Below are 24451 nucleotides of genomic sequence, written 5' to 3'. Positions count from 1 at the left end.
GAAGCGAAAGGGTTGGAGGAGGCAAAAGGAATCCTCTTAAAGGGGACGCGACTGCGACGACTGCGCGTGCGCGTGTGCCCCCTGTAGGTGCAAAGCGGGTCGGGGGGAGACAGCCGGGAAAGAGCTTGGAGTCAGGCGATTTGGAGTTGGTTCCCGAAGGCAAGTCACTCGCCAGCTGCGTCGACTTGGGCAAGTGACTCAGGCTCCCTGGGCCTCAGTTTTCTCCCTCTGTAGCGCTGCCTACCTCACAGGTTTTTGTGAACATTTGCTGAGGTGACACGGGTGTATCTCTCAGGGTGGGCCCCGCGGGCCGTCACTCCGCGTGCAGGGCGCCGCAGGGAGTCGGCCAGGGCCTCAGGCTGACGCCGCAGTGGACTGAAGGAGTCCTCGACTGCCTCAGGTCTGTAGCCCTCTGGGCCACCCTGTCCCTTTTTTACAGTTGCTTAGAACCGAGGGTGTTAGGTGGATTAAAATGGGTGTAAGAGACCTGAGGTGGGCTCCATAGCTGGACTTGAAATTTATCGGAGACAAGGAGGGAGTAAAAGAATCATTACTGGGAATTCCCTGGCGCGCGCTTCCACTGTAGGAGCACGGGTTCTATCCCTGGTCTGGGAACTAAGATCCTGCAAGACGGGCGGCGTGGCCAAAAAAAAAAAAAGAATCATAACTGTAGCGACTGTCACTATAGAGTGCTTCCCGCAAACTGTGCTTTTAATCCTCACGCAGTATGGAGAGATTCCAATATTACAGGTGAGAAAACGGAGGTATCATAATGGGGTCAGGATTAGAACCGAGAGCCATACTTCCAGCCTATGCGCTGAGTCCTTCAGAAGCTCGGGAACTCAGGTAGCCTCCCACCTTAGAACGTTTCCACATTTACATTCCATTGAATGCATTTACATTCAGGGCAGAGCATTGAACCTGGGGACGTTACAAGAATGAGGTCTTGTATCTAGAGTCTTGATCTAAAAAGATTTTTCATGTTAAACATGAAACCTCTGGGGCTTCCCTAGTGGGACAGTGGTTAAGAATGCGCCTGCCAATGCAGGGGACATGGGTTCGAGCACTGGTCCGGGAAGATCCCACATGCCGCGGAGCAACTAAGCCCGTGTGCCTGCGCTCTAGAGCCCGCGAGCACATCTACTGAAGCCCGCGTGCACCTCAAAGAAGAGTAGCCCCTGCTCTCTGCAACTAGAGAAAGCCCACACGTGCAGCAATGAAGACCAAAAATGCAATGCAGCCAAAAATAAATAAATAAATAAAATAAATTTATTTTTTAAAAAAAGAAACCTTTGTGGATTGATGGATGGGTAGATACATGAGAAAGCAAATACAGTAGAATGTTAACTAGATGGTGGGTTAACTAGTAGAACGAGTAGACTCTAGATGGTGGGTGTATTCAGTGTGTTCACTGTATGTAACATTCTTTCAACCTTTCTATATATTTTTAAACTTTCATAATAAAATGTTGGGGGGAGTTATGAAACAAAAACAAACTCTGTTAGTGCTAGCAATAGCAAGAGAATAAAACCAAATATTTAATTTGTAAATTTATTTATTTATTGGCTGTGTTGGGGCTTCGTTGCTGCTCGCCAGCGTTCTCTAGTTGTTGTGAGCAGGGGCTACTCTTCATTGCGGTGCGCCGGCTTCACATCGTGGTGACTTCTCTTGTTTCAGAGCGCGGGCTTCACTAGTTGTGGCACACAGGCTCAGTATTTGTGGCTCAGGTGCTCTAGAGTGCAGTCTCAGTAGTTGTGGTGCACGGGCTTAGTTGCTCTGCGGCATGTGGGATCTTCCCAGACCAGGGATCCAACCTGTGTCCCCTGCATTGGCAGGCAGATTCCTAAACACTGTGCCACCAGGGAAGTTCCCTGATTTCATATTTTTATTTGTGCTTTTCTGTGTTTATGAAATTGTCTAATTAGCATGTAGTACTTTCATAATTGGAATAAAAAAATAAATTATTTCTAAAATAAAACAATCAGAACCATCTGTTGTATTCTGGATTATGTAAAACTTCTAGTTGTTCTTTCCTGGCCTTCAGAAAGCAAGCAGGAAAGAGCCATGGCCAGAGTATATAGGAGCTTATGTATCCTAAAGGCATCCTAAAGTCCAGATGCCTCCTCATTTGGGGGGGGTGCTTAGGTGTACTAACACCACCCTCTGAGTTCTACCACTCCTATGTGACTGTTGCCTGGAATGTGCTGGTGGAGACAGTTGGATAGTCTCCTAGGGAGAGAGAGGTGGAGTCAGCTAAGTGACCTAACAGAACTCTAGGTGTAAATAGTAATGATTCAACTCGTCTCGTGCAAAGTCTTGCAGCTTGTGATCACCAAAGAAGTTCATATGTAGCGTAGAAAATATGCCCAGATCTGGGGATGTGACAAGTACAGCCTTTCTGGATTAGGAGGAAGGCAGCTACACTGCTAGGAGGCATCATCCAGGGAACCCCAAATGTGGATTTTGTTTCTGTGAGCCCAGGTACTAACCTTTGCAAGTTAGAACCCAAATGAAGCCCAAATTACGGCCTAATGCTGAACAGGCCTACGGACTCCATTCTCTACTAAGGCCACAGATGCTAAGCAGGGACCCCCTTTTGAGCTTTTGCTCATCTGGTTATTAAATATCAAGTACATGCTATAATTTAGGCCCTGGTTGCATGCAGTAATACCATTCTGTCCTCAAGGTGTATATTCAAGTTGTTATTCAAACAGTCAATTTAGAGCACAGTTGTGATAAGGGTAAACTGCTGTGAGGCCCCCTAATGCAGTTTTAGAGATTATAAGGGAGGCTTCCAGGAGGAGATATTTAGGTTGAGCCCTGAGGGACCAGTAGGAGTTAACCGTAGGGAAGGAGAAGGCTTTTCAGACAAAAAGGACAGCATGAGCAATTGCTCAGATCATGAGATTATGGCAGACCAGGGGCGAACCCCACCTCCCTACAGTATGGCTGGGGCAAAGAGTTCAAGTAGGAAAATGGAGGGCAAAGGAGATGGGGCCAGGGCCTGCAAGGCCTAGCAGACCGTATTATGGAGTTTGGACTCTACTGAGGGCAGTGAGTAGCCATTGAAGGGTTTTAAGGAGTTATGTTGGGATGAGACCTTCTCAGAAGGAAGTGGCAGCTGACGGGATGGGAGATAACGAGTAGGGGAGGAGACTGTGAGCTAATTTGAATGGAGGGTAGCTGCAGAATAGTAGGGAAAGGAAAGGGAGTCAGGGAGAGATGTGACAGCAGCTGCCATTATAGGGAAACTTGGAGAAAGAGGAGAGATAATTAAAGGGTAAGTGTAGGAAGTACTGCTGTGTAATAGCAGTGTAATTCCCCTCTTGTGACTTCATTAAAAAATCTGCATTATCCATTAATGATTTTAGAGTTGGATTCATATTGTCTGGGAAGATATGACAGTGTGCTCAGATTAGCCCAAAGGTGAGTATAGGTAAGAACAGGGATAGCCCTGGGTGGCCTACTGACTAGCAGGTTACATGGGGAAGTAACATGGGATTGGGTGCAGGGAGACACCAATGGGGAGACCACTTCCATCATCCAAGCAAGAGATGCCAGTGGTCTGATGTAAGATGATAGGGATAGATGCTAAGGAGATGAGATATTCCAAGGACAAAAATCATAGGACTTGGAGATAGATTGGTTATGGGAGCTAAGGAAGGAGGAGGAGTCCAGGTCGATTCCCAGGTTTCTGGCTTGGGGTACTGGCTAGGCAGTGGTATCATTCTGAGACAGGGAATAAAGCAGAAGGAACTGATCTGCAAGAGGATGAACAACGATGAGTTCGGATACGTGTGGAGGAGGTAAGAAGGAAGGATAAGAAGTGTGATGGCTCTAGGCTCTATGTGCCCTCTCAGAGAACAGAATTCCAGGTGCATGACCAGGTGATGGTAGATGGGCATTGGAGTCCTCTGATACATGGGTAGGCCTGCCCTTCCCACAGGGTGGGGCTTTCACTTAAGCTGTATGGGAGCTCAATAAAGTTCATCATTCCTAATGTGATGATAAGAATGGCACCAGTGGGATTGTCTTCAGATTGAAAAGAAGCCTTTGGCCTTGGCCGACTGTGAAGAGTTAATGCATTTCCCACAGCCAGCCATTTACTCCCTACTAGGGAGTAGGGCAGTGCCCAATAAAAAATAATAATAAAGCAACACTGGGGATAAAACATTCTACGAACCTGCCCAGCTGGTTTCCTCCCTTTCCCTATGACATCAGTCCCCTCTGGCATCCAAGCAAAATGTTTTCTTCTCTGCCAGCCTCAGTCATGCGCTTCTCCCAGACCCTGGCCCTTGGGAGCAGTGGGCAGCAGAAGAAGTGATGGGGGAGTAAACCATCGGTGGGAAAATGAGTCATCTCAGAGAAACTGGTCCAGGCTGGCAGAGAGGGCTTGGGCTGGGTCGCTGTGGAATGTGTTTCTGGCCACTGTACCCTAGGAGCTTTCTGTCATTCTTTGCCACTTTATTTGTGCAATGGAGTAAAATGAAACATTCTGGAGAGCTACATAATTAAGAACTGAGCTGTGCAGGAGAGGAAGGGGACAAGCAGCAGCAGAACTAGGAGATCTGGAGAGAGTGTGGAAGGGGGTGCAGGGAGCTTTAGGGAAGCAAGTGCCATGTGTAGGTGGGTGAGAAGAGGAGAAAGATGGGAAAGATAATTCAAGAAGAGTTGCAGTACATTGTGACTATTTGGTGTTTTCTTAAGAGACTGCAGAAAATCGGTAACATTTTCAATTATTTTGGGGTAATGAACTGATGTTTCTTTGAATGTGGCCGGACAAGTAGGAACACGAGGGCCTGGTTTCATATGAGGTACATCTAAAGCAGTAAGCATGCTGAATCTGTAGCAGCCTTATTGCTTCATTTTTGCCAACTTGCTGTATTCTGAGATGGAGGCCTCAAATAGCTTGTCATGTCAGGGCTGCTTTTTCTCGGATCCATGGGCTGCAGGGGTCAGTGAAGCACTGCCTCCCCTCCCAAACACCCCCACGACCCCGCGGAGTTGTGAAAGTTGTAAAGTTGGATGCAAAATATTGCACGTGAGCAGGATAGTCTTGATTCTGGAAGAATATTCACGCAGTGCTATCCAATAGAATTTGCAAGATGATAGAAACGTTCACTATCTGAGTGCAATATGGTAACCCCATGTGGCTTATATGTAGCTCTTAAGCACTTGAAACGTGGCTGCTACAGCTGAGAAACCGAACCTTTAATTGTATTTAACTGTAATTAATTTTGATTTAAATAGCCAAATGTGGCTAGTGGCTACCATACAGGACAGTGCAGTTTATCATTTTCAAGGGTCTGTAAATCTATACCCCCAGAACTCCCCCCAGAAAAGTTAAGAACCACTAGGACCAATCCTTTTATAGCCCTGTTGTGTTGACACATAGTAAGTGTTTAATAAACACCTGTTAATTTTTTAACTAGTACTTAAAGAAGAGTTGCTCTAGCTCCAGAAAAAGGGAGCTGAAGTACAAAATGACAAATGGGCTTCTCAATTTCACCAAGTTTTATTTTCTAAGCCCTAAGTTCCTTACTCCCTACCCAAAACTTTTCCCTAAATATTTTCCACTCTGTCACATAACTTGGAAACTTATTTTATGGCACAGTGAACCTGAAACAAAGCAAAGGGTGGAAGGGGTGTGAAAAGATTAACAACAGTGCTGATAATGTTTTTTGATGCAGCAAGAGGATGCACTGATTGAATAGAATCCTAACGCTTTTGCGCTCAATCTTGTACTAAGCAGATTTTTAATGAACTGCATCGATATAATTAGGTAACAGCACCTCAAAAGTAAACACATTCCTTAAAGGTAAAAACAAATATGGGAAGTACCTGCAGATTTTATAAAAGTAAAAAACAAAACAAAAACAAAAACAAAACCCCAACCTTCCAAGATGTACCTCCCCCAGTGCTAACATGTGCACAGTAGCTAAATTTCCTTCTGTCTGGCTGAGGCTGTCTCTCCCCCTCAGCCAGCACATGTGCAGGGCTTCTGTGAATGTCACATTGACAAACGTTCCCTGGAGCTAGGCAGCTGGGGACCAGTTTCTTTTGTTATTCCCTCCTTCTCGTGGGCTGCCAGTTCTTCTTGTCATGGCACACTCCTTGACAGTGCCTGTAGGAGACTAGGTTTTTTTCCCTCGTGGAACACTCTGACCCCAGCTCTAAAAGCCCAGGCTTGTGTATGTGGCATCTGGGACTTTGGTGGTTTTCCCCACTCCTTGCCCACTTGACATTTGTTCATTCATTCCACCGGGTATTTACTGAGCCGCAGAATAGCCTGGCTCTGTGCTGGGCGCCAGGGACACAAGAGTTATCAAGACCCCCACTGTTAAAAAAAAAATACCCCCAGTGTTCACAGACAAAGGGGCAATGGCAATGGGTGCTCCTGCAGCTCTTAACCCGGAGCTGAATGGGGTGTTCAGGGAAGACTTCCTGGAGGGAGTGGCTTCTGAGATGAGACCTGTTGTACCAGCTGGTATTAACCAGGTACATGAGGAGAGAAGAAAAGCATTCCAGGGGCTTCCCTGGTGGCGCAGTGGTTGAGAGTCCGCCTGCCGATGCAGAGGACACGGGTTCGTGCCCCGGTCCGGGAGGATCCCACATGCCGCAGAGCGGCTGGGCCCGTGAGCCATGGCCGCTGAGCCTGCGCATCTGGAGCCTGTGCTCCGCAAAGGCAGAGGCCACAACGGTGAGAGGCCCGCGTACTGCAAAAAAACGAAAACATAAAAAAAAAGAAAAGCATTCCAGGCAGAAGGAAAAGCATGTGCAAAGAAAGCTGGGACGACTTCTGTCGCTTTGGGGAAGATACCCAGCTCAGCACAGTTAGGTGGGGCTGAGGAGTGTTCTTTCTTTCTCACTCTACAGCCGCCAGTGACTTAGGGTGAGAAGCCCTAATGTAAATCAGAACCTGGCTGGGTTAGATTATACATGTAAATCCTAAGTATTTCAGCTGCTCATACAAATGTTTATTGTATATCCCTGACTAGGATTATTGTAAAGGGGATGAGATAGGCTGGAGGGAGGGGAGAGCCTGAGGGGAATATAGTCTCACAGTCTCCTAGGGGAGCTGTGCAAAGCAAAAGGGTACTTGTTTGGAAGCCAGAAGGAAAGCAGAAGAGAACCAAGCAGAAATCCAGCGATCCCTCCTGGGCCTGAGGAAGAAGGGCCGCAGGGAGTGCTGTATCCAAAATGCTAGGATGTTTATTAATAACTATAATTCCCTAAGGAACTGGAAGCATCCTCGAGGTCCACCCAGAGGGGACTTGGTACACGGGAAACGTGCAGTTCTGAATACCATGCAGATGTGAAAAAGAGCAAGTCCCTATACGTAGTTATGAAAAGATGTGTGAGATATTTATGGAATGCCTACTGTTGGCACTGTGCTAGATGTTAGGGTGCCAGTGGTGGAGGGGACAGTGTCTGCCTCCCAGAGAGAACCCCATCTGCATCCCTTTATCTTGGCCTTTGTGATTTGCCTCCACCAGTCTCTCCCTCATCTCCCATTACTCCCAGATTGCCAGCTTCTCCAGGATCTGCTGTGTCTGAAAGCCTGTACCACGTCTTGCAGGGGCTAGTTCTTCTCCTTGGAACATTGATTTCTCCACCTCTGCCTCCCCAGTCTTTAGTCTGACCAAACCTTCCTTGGCCTTCATGTCCGTGACTTAGTAAGTTGGTATTCAGTGGTGCCAAGACCTGTGTGACCTCAGCCTAGAACTTTCCTCCCAGTTTGTACCTTGGAAAGGCCTAGGTGTCCCCTACTGCTCCTTTCATTCCCTCAGTATTTTTGCCAGTTGATTTGTCTAAGCACATTCTAGAATCTTTTTATCAAGTTCTATATGGCATCTTCTAGTTTTTTTCATTGGAATGGTGTTATATCTATAAATTTACGTGGGGAAAATTTTTCCATTCTTGCTGTATTTGGCCCTCCCACCCAGAAGTTTGGTATCACTTTCTATTTATCCACATCTTTTTTCTTCTTTTCTCCTATTTGTGGCTTATAATTTTTATATTTATTGAAATCTATATCTGTAGCACTGTGCTGATACCCAGGGACTACCTGCGGTGTCTTTTTTGACACCACCTCTGACACCAAATGTGTCGTTTTTCCACACCAGTTCTTCAATTTTCCAACGCCAACTCTGTGTCCAACAATTCACAACTACCCAGAGTTAGTGCACACCCCCACAGGTTAAGGGCTTAGTCCCATAAGACTTACCCTCAGTTCAGATGCCAGCTGAAAATGGGGTTACCAGTCTACCCACACTTCTTCCATGCTGACTATAAATTTGGGGTTCCTATAGACTGTTTATCCCCTAAAATTCATATGTTGGAACCTAACCACCAATGTGATAGTATTAAGAGGTGAGGCGTTGGGGAGATAATTGGGTCATGTATAGGATTGGGGCCCTTATAGAAGAGGCCTCAGAGAGCTCCCTCACCCCCTCTACCATGTGAGGACACAGAGAGAAGATGGCCATCTATGAACCAGGAAGTAGGCCCTCACCTGAACCTGCCCATGCTGGCACCCTGATCTTGGACTTCCAGTCTCCAGAACTGTGAGAACTAAATGTCTTGTTTATAAGCCACCCGGTCTATATAATATTCTGTGACAGCATCCTGAACAGACTAAGACAGGAGTCATGAGCATGGAGGTGTTATTCAAAGCCTTGAAAATGGAAACTATGAGAAGTGGTCCAAAGACTGAGGCCCGGAACACTTCTTCCTTTAGAGGCCAGGGAGAAGAGGTGGAGCAAGTAGATGAAGCTGAGGAGGAGCAGCCAGTGAGCCAGGAGGAGAGGGAGAGTCCTGGGGATACTGGAAGCCAAGCGAAGAATGAGCTTCAGAGAGGAGGAGAGCAACTGTGACAAGTACATCAATGAAGGACGCTGAGAACTGGCCACTGGATTTAGCAGTGTGGTGGTCACTGGTAACCTTGATAAGCTGTTTTGGTGGAATGGACTGGAGAGTGAATGGGAAGTATCTTAGTCTGTTCAGGCTGCTACAACAAAATACCATGTGCATCTCATTCAGTGTCCACTTCCTCTACACACAAAATGTAAACTCTATGAGGACAGGAGCCAGGTCTGAGTTGCTCCCTTTCATGTCCCTAGTGCCTAGATGGGGGCCTTGTACCAAGTAGGTGCTCAATAAGTATCTCTTGAAATAATGAACAAGTGACTACGACGCAGGGCAGGAACTCTCAGTGTTTATCCTCTAATTGGCCAAAGCACTTAGGCAAGAAAAAATTAAATAAGTAATGGAGCTTCTCTTGGGCAGGTGCTGAGGGAGGTACATCTCTGTACCTAGCACCTAGCTTGGGGCCTGGCGCACAGTGAAAGCTCAGAGAATGTTGCTAGCTGAATAAGCATTACCTCTTATATCTGCACATACTCCTCCCATTGGTGGTGATCTCATCAAGTCCCATGGCTTTAAGTGTCATCTATAATCTGATGACTCCCCAAATTATAGGTCTAACCTGGACCTCTTCCCAGAACTCATATATCCAACTGCATATTTGACATCTCCACTTGGAATGTCTAATAGGCATCTCAAACTAAGATAGCCAAAACAACTTTTTGTTTCTCTTTTGGCCAGCCTTCCCTATCTCAATCCATTCTTCTCATTGTTCAGGCCACAAGTCTTGGAGTCATGCTTAACTCCTCTCTTTCCCCCACACCCTGCATTCAATCAATCAGCAAATCTGTCAGCTCCACCTCCAGAATATATCCAGAATCCAGCCACCTCTCATCCTACCTCTGCTGCTACTGTCCTGGTCCAAGCCACCATCACCTCTCACCTGGACTGTTGCAGTAGCCTCTTCTGAGCCTCTCTGCTCCCACTGGCTTCCCCACACTCTATCCTCCACCCAATAGCCAGGTCATCAAGTCTTGGCTCAAATGGCACCTTCTCAGAGAGACCTGCCTGGAAACCTCTATTTAAGACAAGATCTCTCACTCTGTCCCCTTTGGTTCCCTTAGTCTATTTTTATCCATTGAACTTAGCAGGGTCACACATATTTTTGCTTGTTTATTATCTTTATTCTCTTGTTAGAATATAAGTTCCATGAAGAAGAGATTTTTGCCTGTTTTGTTCTCTTGTGGATCCCTAATAGGGTTCTGGTCACCAATTACGATGGAGTTTCCCTCACACCAACAAGCAATTCTCTGGACACCAGCTGGGTGTCCTACAATCCAACTCAGTTCTGACACCATCTACCTGGAGATGACATCAGATTCCACTGTCAAGGGTTCAGTCCTACAAGACTGCCCCCTCCCCCCACTTCAGATGCCAGTTGCAAGCCCAGGTTGTTACCTGTACTTTTGACCAACTGGCTATAAGTCAGAGGTGCCCACGACCCCCTCCTTGAGTTCAATTAATTTGCTAGAGCAGCTCACAGAACTCAGAGAAACATTTTACTTACTAAATCACTGTTTGTTTGTTTGTTTGTTTTAAACATCTTTATTGGAGTATAATTGCTTTAAATCACTGGTTTATTATGAAAGGCTGTAACTCAGGAACAGCCAGATGGGAGAGACACAAGGTATGGGGAAAGGGTGGGGGGCTTCCATGTCTTCTGCAGCGCACCGCCCTTCCTGAACCTCCACGTGTTCACCAACCTGGAAGCTCTCTGAATCCCGTCCTTTTGGGTTTTTATGGAGGCTTTATTACATAGGCATGGTTGATTAAATCATTGGTCATTGGTAATTGAACTCACTTTCCAGCCCCTCTTCCCACCTCAGGGGCCAGGGGTGGGACTGAAAGTTCTAAGCCTTTAATCTCATGGTTGGCTCCACTGGCAACCAGCCCCACCTTAGGTGCTTTCCAAACATCAGCTCATCAACAGAAACCCAGTTGTGGTGGGAAGGGGCTTGTTATGAATAACAAAACACTCATTTCACCTTTATAGCTCTGAAGTGATTTCAGGAACTGAGGACAAGAGACCAAATGTTATAACAAAAGATGATTCCATTGCTTTTGTTATATTTATATATAACAAGATATATCTATATAAAATATGTTTATAATATATATTTCTTATCATAAATCATAATGTCACAATCCCCAGCATCCAGAACAGTGACTGACACCTGGTTCTCTCTCAGCAATCATGAATGAAGGTCTGAATGAACTCTTGAGTTCTGGAGAGTCAGGTTTTCTTCCAGTCAGTGAATAAGAATGGAGATGCCAGAAATCAGATACCAACTGCTTGTTCCTTTGTCTGGGGCCTTAGAATAATTGAGATTTAACTTGGAGCCACTTTGCATATAATTAAAGAGTGACAGCAGGGTCACCTAGTGAGTCAGAGGGGGCTCCTAGAGCAGACTCAAGTCCTGCCTCATAGTCTATGCAGGAGGGAACTTGTTCTGTAATTGTTGGACATCCCATCCCTTTGTCTGTAAGTAAGCCCGCCTGCCTTGTGGTCCTTACACAGGGCTGTGAGTTTGGGATCTGTGGCGTTCAGACTCATCCTAGATTATTTATTTATTTAATTTTTGGCCACACTGCTTGGCTTGTAGGATCTTAATCCCCCGACTAGGGATTTAACCCGCGTCCTCATCAGTGAGAGCGCTGAGTCCTAACCACTGGACTGCCAGGGAAGTCCCATCCTAGATTATTTAGGGCACTGGTTCTCAACTAGGGGGCAATTTCACCCTCCAGCGGACATTTGACTCTATCTGCAGACTTTTATTTATTTATTTATCTTTGGCCATGGGCTCTAAGTTCCCTGACCAGTGATTGAACCCGGGCCCTCCGCAGTGAGAGTGCAGAGTCCTAACCACTGGACTGCTAGGGAATTCCTTGTCTGGAGACATTTTTGGTTAATAACTGGGTGTGCGGTGCAATTGGCATCCAGTGGGTAGAGGCTAGGGATGCTGTTAAACATCCTTCAACGCACAGAACAGTCCACCAACAGAAAACTTTCTGGTCCAAAACGTTGGTTCTGAGGTTGAAGAATCCTGGTTTAGGGTACCATTAATGATAATGGTAGCCAGCATCATTGACCTTTGCCATGTGCCAAGTCCTATACCACCTACTTTTTATGCACCATCTCAATCTCCAAATTGTCCTTGAGAAACAAGGACTATTACAATCCCCATTTTACAGGTGAGGAAACTGAGGCTCAGAGAGGTAGAGTCACTTACCTAAGGTCAGACACCTTAGTAGGGGCAGGGTAAGGCTGCACACCCAGGCCCGCCTGGCTTCAAAGTCTGTACTTTTAGCCTCTACTCTGGGTTTTCTGCTTACTGATTGGGAGCTGAGGGGGGCCCACTAGGCCTCTCTGGACGTGCCTGAATTTATCTGCTGCCCCCCCGGACAGGGGCCTGAGCAATCAGGCTTCGGAGGTATCTGTCCATTCAGGCGAATTGGCTATGGGCCAGAGGGAAGCTTTTTCTTCCCTGAGTTGTCCCAGTCTATCTGGCCTCACTCTCCCTGCACTGCAGTACAGTACTTGGCTCCACAACTCAGTTCCCCTGCCAGCCCCAGGCTAGTGCCAGCCCTTCTCCATGGGAAGAAAACTTCTAGATTCAGACCTAGGCCTTGCACACTCTCCCACTGAGCCTCTCCTTTCTGTACAAGAGTTCTTGAATCAACCCTGGGGTCTGCAAGGTCACATTCCTCACACTTCCTTTCAGGTAAGGGAGGGCTGGAGCTGCTGGGTTGGTGACAGAGCTCATGGTCCAAGAAAGTGCTTGAGGTCCCAGAAAATCTTGGAAGGCGATTGCTGGACAGGGCTGGGAACAGTGCAGTCCTGGGCCAGTGGCAGGGTGCAGGCTGTGGCTTTTTCTGTCTTGTTTTGGGACCTCCAGTCCCTGCAAGAAATCCCTCAGTGTGCTTGTGAACAAATTCAGAGGGCTTTCTGAGGGCCCTGGGAAAGTCTGATGGCTCAAGTACAAAGAATTTGTTCAGGGAAGATCAAGACAGTCAAGGACCAATCTGGGGTCAAATTTGAGAGGAAACAACTCTGAATTAGTTTGAAAAATCCATTCTTTCTTCAGTCCATCTTTCCATCCATTCATCCATCCATCCAACATATATTTAGGGAGCTCCCACCAGGAGCCACAGATGCTGAGAGTCTTCTGGGACACACATCATCTCCCTTTGTCTGGGGAGGTGAGGCAGCTCAGAGGTTTCATCTACCACGTGGGACTGTGCAGTCAGACAGAGCAGGGTTCAAATTCCAGCCTTGTCATTCCTAGCAATGTGACTGTAGGCAAGGGACCTCACCTCTCTGCACCTTATTTTTCCTCATCTGTGTAGTGGAGAGATCAACAGCTCTTAACATCCACCTTATAGAATTGTGAGAAGTCAAGGAGATAATGTGTCCCAAATGCTTAGCACATAGTAAGTTCTCAGTACATAACAGCAGTAGCTACCATCTTTTGGACCTTGGCTAGGTCTTTTTTTGGTTTTTTTTGGGCTGCACCATGCGGCATGCAGGATATTAGTTTCCTGACCAGGGATCGAACCTGTGCCCCCTGCAGTGGAAGCATGGAGTCTTAACCACTGGACCACCAGGGAAGTCCCTGGCTAGGTCTTTAGATGCATTATTTAATATAAACCTTGCCACCACCCTACAATGAAGGTATAATCTCCATTTAAAAATCAGGAACCTATACCTCTGAGAGGCTAACTCGTAGGAGGGCACACAAATTAGGTTTTTCCCAAGTCTGTCTCATTCCAAAGCCTATGATCTCAGAAGCTTTGCCTCCCTCTAATGATGATTTCCAGTAATAAGAATAGAAAATGCATGTTTTCAGGCTCAGAAGGGTTCTCAGGAAAACTTAGCAGCTAGGAGTGGAGTATAGTGAGTTGCCCAGACATGTGATGCTACAGAACCCAACTGATGGGCCAATTCAGTGGGAACTGGTGAGGGAATCTTGCATTCATTCCAAGAGTATAGGTTCTTCTAGAGCAATTGTTCTTTATCCTCCTTGGGTTCTGAATCCCTTTGTGCCTCTGATGAAAGGTATAGATCCTCTCCCTGGAAAAATGCCTGTGAGCACAACACACATCTTGTGCATGATTCCTGGGGACTTGCAAAACCTTCGCAATCCATCCACCGGACCCCCTTTAAGAACCCTCCGCTAGGGCAGCGTTTCCCAAGTGTGGGACACATATCACTGGTGGGGTCCCAGATCAGTTTAGCAATATGAGGACAAAACGTTTTATATTATAGTATTTGTTTATATTTTATGGTTACCTTCTATTTATGATAAATGAGACTAGTTTTCTGTTTATGGTAATAATATAAATTTGCCTTTTAAAAATGCTTATTAAAAATAGGGAGTTTGGGCTTCCCTGGTGGCGCAGTGGTTGAGAATCCGCCTGCCGATGCAGGAGACACGGGTTCGTGCCCTGGTCCGGGAAGATCCCACATGCCGCGGAGCAACTAAGCCCGTGAGCCATGGCCACTAGGCCTGTGCGTCCGGAGCCTGTGCTCCGCAACGGGAGAGGCCACAACAGTGAGAGGCCCGCATACCGCAAAAAAAAAAAAAAAAAAAAAAAAAAAAAAAAAAAAATAGGGAGTTTAATTAAAGAAAAATATTGAAGAAATAATAGTAGAGGTAGGGTGCAGGTATGGCAAAAATCATGAGGATGATTTAGGAAATGTCTCTGGGGTTTCTCCTTGGTGGAGTCATAGTGGGTTTACTTTAGCGTCATCTGAATTACCAGAGGACCCTGGAAATGACTTATTCTTGGGCTCTCTACGTTGATGGCATGGTTCTGATCAACCAAAAATGCTGTTGAGTCTCCACTTTCTTACCTTCCCATGGAATTCCCCTAGTGCCTATGATGAGCTGAACCCTCCCTGCTGCCAATCAAAACTACACCAGATACTGTCCTCATGCAGATCTAAGTGCAAGCATTTTGGTGCCATACCCATTCATTTATTTAGCAAATATCATGGGCCAAGTAGCAAGCATAGGCCATGCCCCATTCACGCCCAGAAAGTGTGAAATCCCCAGCACCCAAGGGTAAAGCCAACTTGTCTGAGGTGATGGAAAGAGCACTAGATTTGGAGTCAAACAGACCAGGATCTTAGAAATCTGGTTCCATAACTAACACGCTGTGTAATCACAGGCAGGTCCTTTCCCGTCTGCTGTGGTGGCTTTTCTGACATAACTTTTTTTTTTTTTTTTTTGCTGAGCCGCACGGGTTGCAGGATCTTAGTTCCCCAACTAGGGATTGAACCCATGCCCTCAGCAGTGAGAGCTCGGAATCCTAACCACTAGACCACCAGGGAATTCCATGACATCACTTCTGATACTGTGTTCGTTTGTTTGTTTTTCTAACACCAAATACTTATTTTTCCACATCAATTCTTCAACATCCACTGGGTATCCAACAATTCAGTTCTGACGCTGACTCCCAGAGTTAGCACAGACCCACAAGACTGCCCCCACTTCAGGTGCCAGCTGCAAATGAGGTGCCCAGGTTACCCTCACTGTGCCTAGCTGACTACAAATTTGGGTTCCCACAACCACTTCCTCAGGCTTGATAATTCTCTAGAATGACTCACAGAACTTAGAAAAGTACTCTACTTACTATTACAGATTTATTATAAAGGATGCAACTCAGGAACAGCCAAATGGAGGAGATGCATAAGGCAAGGTATTGGGGGGTGGGGTGGTACAGAGTTTCAATGTCCTCTCAGGGTGCACCACCTGCACAGCACTTTATGGTTTTGGAGTTTTTATGGAGAATTTGTTACATGGGCACGGCCACTGGTGATTGAACTCAATCTCCAGCCCCTTACCCCTCCCAGGAGGTCAGGAGATGGGGAAGGTAGGGGAAAGGGACATGGGTAGGAATAGGGGGCTGAAAGTTTCAACCCTCTAATCATATGGTTGTTTCCTCTGATGACCAGCTATCTAGATTTCTGAAACTATCTGTATATCTGAAGGCATCTTGCCTCCTTCCCTCCAAAGAGTCACCTTGTTACCTAAACTCCAGTGTAGTTGATAGGGACTGATTATGATAACAAAAGATGCTCTTATAACTCAAATAATTTCAAGGGTTTAAGAGCTCTGTGCCTGGATCTTTGGACAAAGACCAAATACATATATATATGTTTTATTATACTTCTTTGAGTCTGTCTTCTGGTTACAAAAAGAGAGTATTCAGCTGAATAAAAGGTTGCCACCTGGAGGCCCATAGGCCATATCTAGACTGCACTGTGTTTTAATAAATGAATTTGTGACCAACATTAAAATGATGATATTTCCCATAAAAATAATTCAGATTTCTGGTCTCTCTTGAAAATCAGATGATTTTAGCAACACTGCGTCAACAATCCCAAATGGCAACATCTGCCTGGCACCTTTTAAAGGGCTTTTCTAGGGACTTCCCTGGTGGTGCAGTGGTTAAGAATCCACCTGCCAATGCACAGGACACGGGTTCAAGCCCTGGTCCGGGAAGATCCCACATGCCATGGAGCAACTAAGCCTGTGTGACACAACTACTGAGCCTGTGCTCTAGAGCCCACGAGCCACAACTACTGAGCCCACGTGCCACAACTACTGACACCCGCGCGCCTAGAGCCCGTGCTCCGCAACAGAGAAGCCTCCGCAATGAGAAGCCCGCACACCGCAAGGAAGAGTAGCCCCCTCTCGCCACAACTAGAGAAAGGCTGTGTGCAGCAACGAAGACCCAACACAGCCCAAAATAAATAAATAAATAATTTTTTTTTAAAGGGCTTTTTTAATTTGCCACCGTCCCCTCCACTCCCTATTGTACCACCTACCTCACCTCACTCATTAATGTTACCTGCTGGGCTCCTGTACTTCTAAAGCCCTTTCAAACCCCCAAACTCATGATATTGGAAAGATTAGGTTACTGTTGACGAGAAACTCCTTGAGGATGGGGCTGTAACTGACTCTGGGTATATATTTCAAGCATCCAAATCCTGCACAGAACATTTCATTTACAACTAGCGGATATTTATTACCTGCCTCACTGTGCGATGAGCAGATAGGAAATGAGAAATAATTCTGCAAAAATAAGTGGTAACAGAATGAAAAAGGCCATTGGTTCCTAGAAATAATATCCCCAAAAGGTCTCTTGGGGTTAAACACAGGCCAGAAAAGCATGAGTTTCTTTTTTTTTAATTTAATATTTATTATTTATTTGGCTGCGTCAGGTCTTAGTTGCCACGTGCAAGATCTTTGCTGGGGCATGCGTGATCTTTAGTTGGGGCACATGGGATCTTTTAGTTGCGGCATGTGGGCTCTCGTTCCCCGACCAGGGGTCGAACCCAGGTCCGTGGCTGTGTTAGGTCTTCGTTGCTGCACGTGGGCTTTCTTTAGTTGCGGCGAGCAGGGGCTGCTCTTTGTTGTGGTGCACGGGCTTCTCATTGCAGTGGCTTCTCTTGTCGTGGAGCACAGGCTCTAGGCGTGCGGGCTTCAGTAGTTGTGGCATGTGGGCTCAGTACTTGTGGGTCACAGGCTCTAGAGCGCAGGCTCAGTAGTTGTGTTGCACGGGCTTAGTTGCTCTGCGGCATGTGGGATCTTCCTGGACCAGGGCTCGAACCTGTGTTCCCTGCATTGGCAGGCGGATTCTTAACCACTGCGCCACCGGGGAAGCCTGGGAACACGAAATCTTAACCACTGGACCACTAGGGAAGTCCCAGCATGAGTTTGTTTGTTTGTTTTCTTTTGTGTTATGCGGGCCTCTCACTGCTGTGGCCTCTCCCGTTGCGGAGCACAGGCTCCGGACGCACAGGCCCAGCGGCCGTGGCTCACGGGATCTTCCCGGACCGGGGCACGAACCCATGTCCCCTGCATCGGCAGGCGGGCTCTCAACCACTGTGCCACCAGGGAAATCCCCAGCATGAGTTTTTGATAGTGCTCTTCCTTCACTTTTTTTTTTTCAGTACGCGGGCCTCTCACTGTTGTGGCCTCTCCCGTTGCAGAGCGCAGGCTCCGGAAGCGCAGGCTCAGTGGCCGTGGCTCACGGGCCCAGCCACTCCGCGGCATGTGGGATCTTCCCAGACCGGGGCACGAACCCGTGTCCCCTGCATCAGCAGGCGGATTCTCAACCACTGCGCCACCAGGGAAGCCCTCTTCCTTCACTTTTAAAATATTTATTTTTGGCTGTGTTGGGTCTTGCTGCACGCGGGCTTTCTCTAGTTGTGACGAGTGGGGGCTACCCTTCTCTGCGGTGTGTGAGCTTCTCATTAAGGTGGCTTCTCTTTGTTGCAGAGCATGGGCTCTAGACTTGCGGGCTCAGTAGTTGTGGCGCAGGGGCTTAGTTGTTCCATGGCATGTGGGATCTTCCCAGACCAGGGATGGAACCCATGTCCCCTGCATTGGCAGACGGATTCATAACCACTGTGCCACCAGGGAAGTCCCACTTAAAAAAAAAATTATTTATTTACTTATTTATGCTGTGCCTGGTCTTAGTTGCTGTGTGTGGGATCTTCATTGTGGCATGTGGACTTCTTGGTTGCCGCATGCATGCGGGACCTAGTTCCCTGATCAGGTATCAAACCTAGGCCCCCTGCATTGGGACCGTGGAGTCGTACCCACTGGACCACCAGGGAAATCCCTCTTCCTTCACTTTTATTTTTATATTTATTTTTTTATTGATGTATTTGTTTATTATTTTGCCAATACCACACTGACTTGATTACTGTAGTTTTATAGTAAGTCCTGAAGTTGGATAGTGTCAGTTCTCGGACTTTGTTCTTCTCCTTCAATAGTGTATTGGCTATTCTGGGTCTTTTGTTTCTCCATATAAACTTTTTTTCTTTTTTTTCGGTATGCAGGCCTCTCACTGTTGTGGCCTCTCCCATTGCAGAGCACAGGCTCCCGACGCGCAGGCTCAGTGGCCATGGCTCACGGGCCCAGCCGCTCTGCGGCACGTGGTATCTTCCCGGACCGGAGCACGAACCCGCGTCCCCTGCATCGGCAGGCGGACTCTCAACCACTGTGCCACCAGGGAAGCCCTTCCTTCATTTTTAAAGAAAATAATTAGGGTCAAGAGCTGGTTGAGATGAGCAGCAAACACAGAAGATGCTCGGGAAGGCAGGTGCTACAAATGGAGAAAAACCTACAGGCATTTATCGAGCAAAATCCTCTTATCTGTTAGAAAACCTTAACATCATCCCATTTCAAACTTCTTTTCTTCAAAGTTATTAATAAGAAAAAGGCACACTGTCTCCTCAGCTAAATGTATTAAAGTAATATTGAAGTTGAGAGAATGGACTTTAGGGTCATCCAGACCTGGAATTTATTCCTTTATTAACAGCTTGACCTTGTGAAAATCAATTTCATAATCTGTAAAATGGGGATATAAGACCTGGAATTCTTAATTCAATGCATATCTAAGTCAGTGCATGCTATGTGGCAGATGCTGAATTCGATGATGAAGATGCAGCAGTAATGAAGACAGGCAGGGACAGATAGACAATAACTAAGCAAATAAATACATGAGATAATTCATGTGAATTTATTCTGAAGGAATAAATGAGGCAAGTACAATGGAGGAAATAAAAAAGTTACTTCCGTAGAGAGTAACTGAAGTGTGGTGGTAGGGGGTAAGTAGAAATGATTCTTTAGGGAAGGAGGCATCTGAGCTCAAATATAAATGGGCAGAAGTTATGCCAGGAGGGAGATGGGAGGAAAGGGGTCCCAGGCACAGCTGTTGTGAGGAGCAACTGAGTAAATGCCAAGCACTTGGTGATAGGCAACCAGTCAATACACAGCTGCTGTTCTTATGACCTCATCCCCTTTAACGACTCTCAGCTCCTTCTGTTCAAACAAGGAGAAGCTGGCCAAGCCATAGATCAGAGGGTTTAAAACTATATACATGAAAAGTAAAGGCCCCCAAGAGAAATTCAGGTTCTGGCATCATCGTTAGATTCCATAGTTCTGAATCATGCATCCAAGTCAGGTAGAAGCACTAACCCAGACTCACTCCTGTTGCCAATCCAACTTCTTCCCCAACAGTGACTCCGTGTAGAACTACTTTAACTCCTCCAATCCATAATCCCACCACTGGAAACCTGAAACTGGGAGAAGTCTCTTAATTTGATTTAATTGACATGCATATGTTGTACCCGAGTTTCTCATTATTCCCAGCTGGTTTCTCTTTGGCATTGTGTGTCTCTGATCAAATTGTAAGGAGCCCTGGATTAATGAGAGTGGGTGGTCAAGTAGAAACAGGCAGAAGTGTAAACAGAAAGCTTCTGGTTACATGATTAAACGGATAACTTGTTTATGGAAGTTCAAAAACACATTTTAGGCATTTAAGGGTTGGTTGTTCAAAACCTTGCCATGACTCTTGGGACAGTTCCATAAATTGATAGCTATCGGTAAAATTCTTCCAACCCTTACTATGTGCCACAAGTTGTGCTGAGAAATTCAAATGCATTAGTTTATTTAATACTCGCAACATGCCTATGAAGTGGTTTCCTTTTATATTTAGTCCCTTTACAGATTAGAAAACTGAGGTTCAAACAGCTAGTAAAATGACAAGGCTAGGATTTAAATATTTAAATCCAGATCTGATCCTGCTCCCCAACCCCACCCCAAGTCCTTGCTTTTTTAACCACTTAGTGGTTAGTCTCCCTAAACCAGAGGAAATACCTCTGAGGGATGCCATTCTATTCATTAGGGCACCTTCGCCCTAGAAGTAAATCCCCACCAAGAAACTCCCACACAGGAAAGACTGCCTCATCTGAGCAAGAAGCCCCACCCTGGACACACACCACCGGGATCAGCACTCCCAAATCCACCCGGAGGGCCCCCCACCCCCTTAAATGAGGTCTGCATTGCCCAGCAGGGAGACCCCACTCTTGGGGATAATCTCTTAATTCATAAGGAAACCCTCTCCCATTTCTGAGGACCTCCGATATCCCCACTCGCATATTTCAGAGGACGTCCGGCTGCATAATTTGCATGGCCCAATGCAATATGAAAATGTGGCGTCCCTTGTTTAAAAAAAAATACGAATTTCAACAATGAAACAGCAGAGCATTAAACCAAATCCTGGGGCTTCTCTTCTGCGACTGCACGGATCACTTGCCCACGAAGCCAGCCCTGCTTAAGAGATACCCTTCTAGTGAAGCGATTGGCTACCTCAGTCAGAAAGGGTAAATCCGACCTGGAATGGGAGGAAGGGACGTAGGATACCCAACTTCCAAAGACAATCCTTATTCGAGAACACACTCTGGGACAACCTCCGTAAATTTCGAATCACTTCTCTTGACCTGGGCGGAAGCTTCCTTCGCACCTCTCTAGCCGCTGGGCGGTCCTCGCAACCCCACCCCAGCACCACCTTTGGGGTGTTTGGCCTCATCTCTTGCGGCCCATTGCCGGGGCAACCGACGCCGAGAGCGGTGCATTGTGGTCTGCAACAAAATGCAGGAGAAAGATCCTGAGGGAACCATTGAGTCCATGGGCCAATGGGAGAGTTCTGGGGGCTGTGTCAAGCCAATAGAGGCGTTCGGTGGGGGGCGGGGCCGGCGGGAGCAGGGCGGGGCTTAGGTACTAGGCGGCGGCGGGTGGCGTGGGGCTCTATAGATGCGCCACGGCTTTAGTAGGGACCGCTCATCTCGACGGGTCTGAGCCTCGCCAGCCCCTCCCCCAGGAGACCGTTGCAGTCGGCCAACCCCTGCTGTTTGGTGAGAGACTCAGGGGGTTACATTATCTGGCTTCGTCCCCTGCTGGACTTATCCCGCCGTTCGGTCCGCGCGGCCCGCGCTTCCCGAGAAGTGGGGTGGGGGGTCGTCCCGGGGTGGCGTGGGGAGGGCGGAGCGAGCCGGGGAAGCTGGCGCCTCGCAGGCGCAGCCCATACCCCAACTCCTCACCCTTTGCCCGGGCCTCGGCCCCCAGGTAACGATGTGTGACCGAAAGGCCGTGATCAAAAATGCCGATATGTCGGAGGAGATGCAACAGGACTCGGTGGAGTGTGCTACTCAGGCATTGGAGAAGTATAATATAGAGAAGGACATTGCGGCCCATATCAAGAAGGTGAGGACAGGGCGCGGGCGTGGGGTTTCGGGCAGTTTGCGCTCAGCTGGGGCGAGTCACAACTTAGTTCCTTCTCCTCGATCCTGCGTTCCCTGAGCAATGGCAGAGATACTTGGGGGGCACGCAGAGTAGCGCGGGTGTAGAGGTTTCCAGAAAAGGACGCAAACGAATTTTGCGCTTCTCTTGAAGATCGGCCCCTCAGCGCTCGAAGTTTTTTTTTTTTTTTTTTTTTTTTAATTACCCAGCTCCACGGGGAAAGCGCCACCTAGTAACGGTTTCTAGGATCAGGCAGCAGCGGTTCCCCCTTCTGCATGATTGCTGCGCCCAGGATCCATCTGGGTGCTCGAGAGGGGGGAGCTGCGTGGGTGTTTCCAGCAGGGCCGAAGGGAGATCTTGCCAGCCTTCAGTGGGGAGTCAGTCGGCAGTTGAGGGAAAGTGGGTGGTAGTGAGGGCTGGGTACTTGGTTGGGGGATTGGTAAATGGCAGTCTGTAGAAAGCTGGCAGGCCTGCCAACTTCTCGAGCTATGTTTTCTAGAAGGGAAGGAAGCTGGCAGCCTAAGCCGTGGGAGGGTTCCAGTCGAGAACGAGAAGATGAAAGACTTCAGATGGAGCAGAAATAAATACCTTTTTGACAAAGGCAGCAGCAGTGCGTTGGTCTAGTTTGTAAGAATTTTATTCCCCTTAATCTAAAAGACGTTCTTGCTATGTACAAGACAATAGTAGCTAAATTTTGCCTAACTCACCAGAGACTTCTAGTACTTTCATAGAGAAGGACTAGCTTTGGCCCCTGCCCAGAGCTACCCAGTGAAGCCTAGAGCCTCTGGGGGTGGGGCAAATAGGGAAAAGTTGTTACTGCAGTTTGCTCTCCTTGAGGACCAGGTGGTAGATTAGCACTATCAGGATAGATGTGGGAAGAAGGGCTATTGACAGTAAAGATAAAATTTGCCCAGGTAGCTGTCAGGTTCTGCTTCCAGCATTCTTTTTATAGGGACAGTGGAGTGCCAAGTGTCTTTTCCGTTTAAATTTTGATCCACAGTGGTTTAGAAGCTCATTGAGGCTTTGTTCTTTTGGAAATCTTTTGTTTTCAATAATACTGAAATGAATTATAATGGGGGTATTTGGGGCTAAATATTTACTATTTTCTTGGCTTTTGTTAGGTGCATGTCGTACAGTAGGAGGATAGTTTAGTTCTGTTTAAAAACTAGAGGATAAACTAGAACTGATGTCACCTGCTGTTAATGAATAGGAATATTCTAGAAGTTATGAAGGTGTAATTGCTGTGATAACAAAGCGCTCTGTCCCTGAGGTTGCCCTTTCTGACTTTTACCTCCCCAGCCCCCATTCCCAGCTTAGCTCAGATTGCAAGTATGTTTGCATTAATGCACCATGTAGGCGATTTGGAGCTGAGGAGCATTCTTTCATTCTAAGAATTTGCAGATGCTGACGTTCCTTCTTTCTGCTCTGCTTATCTAGGAGGCAGACTCTGACCTCTGGTTTAGCACTAAAATTGTGTTCTTTTTCTCCTCCCTTTCCCCCAGGAGTTTGACAAGAAGTACAACCCCACCTGGCACTGCATCGTGGGGAGGAACTTCGGTAGTTACGTGACACATGAAACCAAACACTTCATCTACTTCTACCTGGGCCAAGTGGCCATTCTCCTGTTCAAATCTGGTTAAAAGCATGGACTGTGCCACACACCCAGTGATCCATCCAAAAACAAGGACTGCAGCCTAAATTCCAAATACCAGAGACTGAAATCTTCAGCCTTGCCTAAGGGAACACCTCAATCTTTACTGTGTTGTTTTGTACAGGGCATTCTCTGTACTAGTTTGTTGTGGTTATAAAACAATTAGCAGAACAGCTTACATTTGTATTTATTTTCTATTCCATACCTCTCTGCCCCATGTTTTTCCTCTTCAGAATCCATTCCTTTAAAGAAATAAATGTGTTGGAGAAGTGTGCGTTAATAACGATTTGTTCAAATCTAGGGTTGAAGATGGCCTATTGTTTGATCTTGGGTAGCTTGGTGGGGGTGATTCCTTGAAGTTTCTGTGGGATATAATAGACTAGCCTATTCAACGTTCTTGAGTTTCATTCTTGCCCATCCTGCTACTGTTATGCATGGAAGAATACTACTCAGAAGTGCATGTTGAGAAATGCATGGCAGAGAAACTACTGAATTAACTCTTAATCCTAATCTGATGCTTTCCTTAAGTGCTCATTTTGTTAAAAGATACTGCTATAGAGTGTTCTGGGCCTTAGGCCTCAAGTGGTGATGAATGTATAGTAGTTCCATGGTTGTAAAATGGAAATAAGCTAATAAGTTGGGCTCTAGACTAATTTCCCCTCCCCTGCCTTGGCCAAAGGATACTCTAAAGATAAAAGGTGGTCTTAAAAGGGAAAACTTTTGAGGCAGCCCTCCATGTGATTCTAATAAAGTCTGCAGGAATTTAAACTTACAA

At 46.8% G+C, this 24451-nt stretch overlaps 1 protein-coding gene across 3 annotated transcripts; it reads left to right on the top strand.

Moving 5' to 3' along the window:
• The first annotated feature begins 38 nt into the window (after positions 1 to 38).
• On the top strand, positions 39 to 24451 carry DYNLL1 (dynein light chain LC8-type 1). Of its 3 annotated transcripts, none has more exons than XM_067015458.1 (3): positions 39 to 400; positions 21852 to 21989; positions 23528 to 24451. In XM_067015458.1, the coding sequence occupies exons 2-3, from the start codon at positions 21858 to 21860 to the stop codon at positions 23663 to 23665; spliced, it is 270 nt and encodes an 89-aa protein (XP_066871559.1). In that variant the 5' UTR covers positions 39 to 400; positions 21852 to 21857; the 3' UTR covers positions 23666 to 24451. The 3 variants fall into 3 exon arrangements, with proteins under 3 accessions (XP_066871559.1, XP_066871560.1, XP_058896587.1); XM_067015459.1 differs by having other exon boundaries at positions 59 to 159; XM_059040604.2 differs by lacking the exon at positions 39 to 400 and adding an exon at positions 21460 to 21640.

Source organism: Kogia breviceps, chromosome 15 (assembly GCF_026419965.1).
Source record: "Kogia breviceps isolate mKogBre1 chromosome 15, mKogBre1 haplotype 1, whole genome shotgun sequence".
Lineage (NCBI taxonomy): Eukaryota > Metazoa > Chordata > Mammalia > Artiodactyla > Physeteridae > Kogia > Kogia breviceps.
Note: the sequence above shows the minus strand (reverse complement) of the source record. Positions and strands in the feature narration are given on the sequence as shown.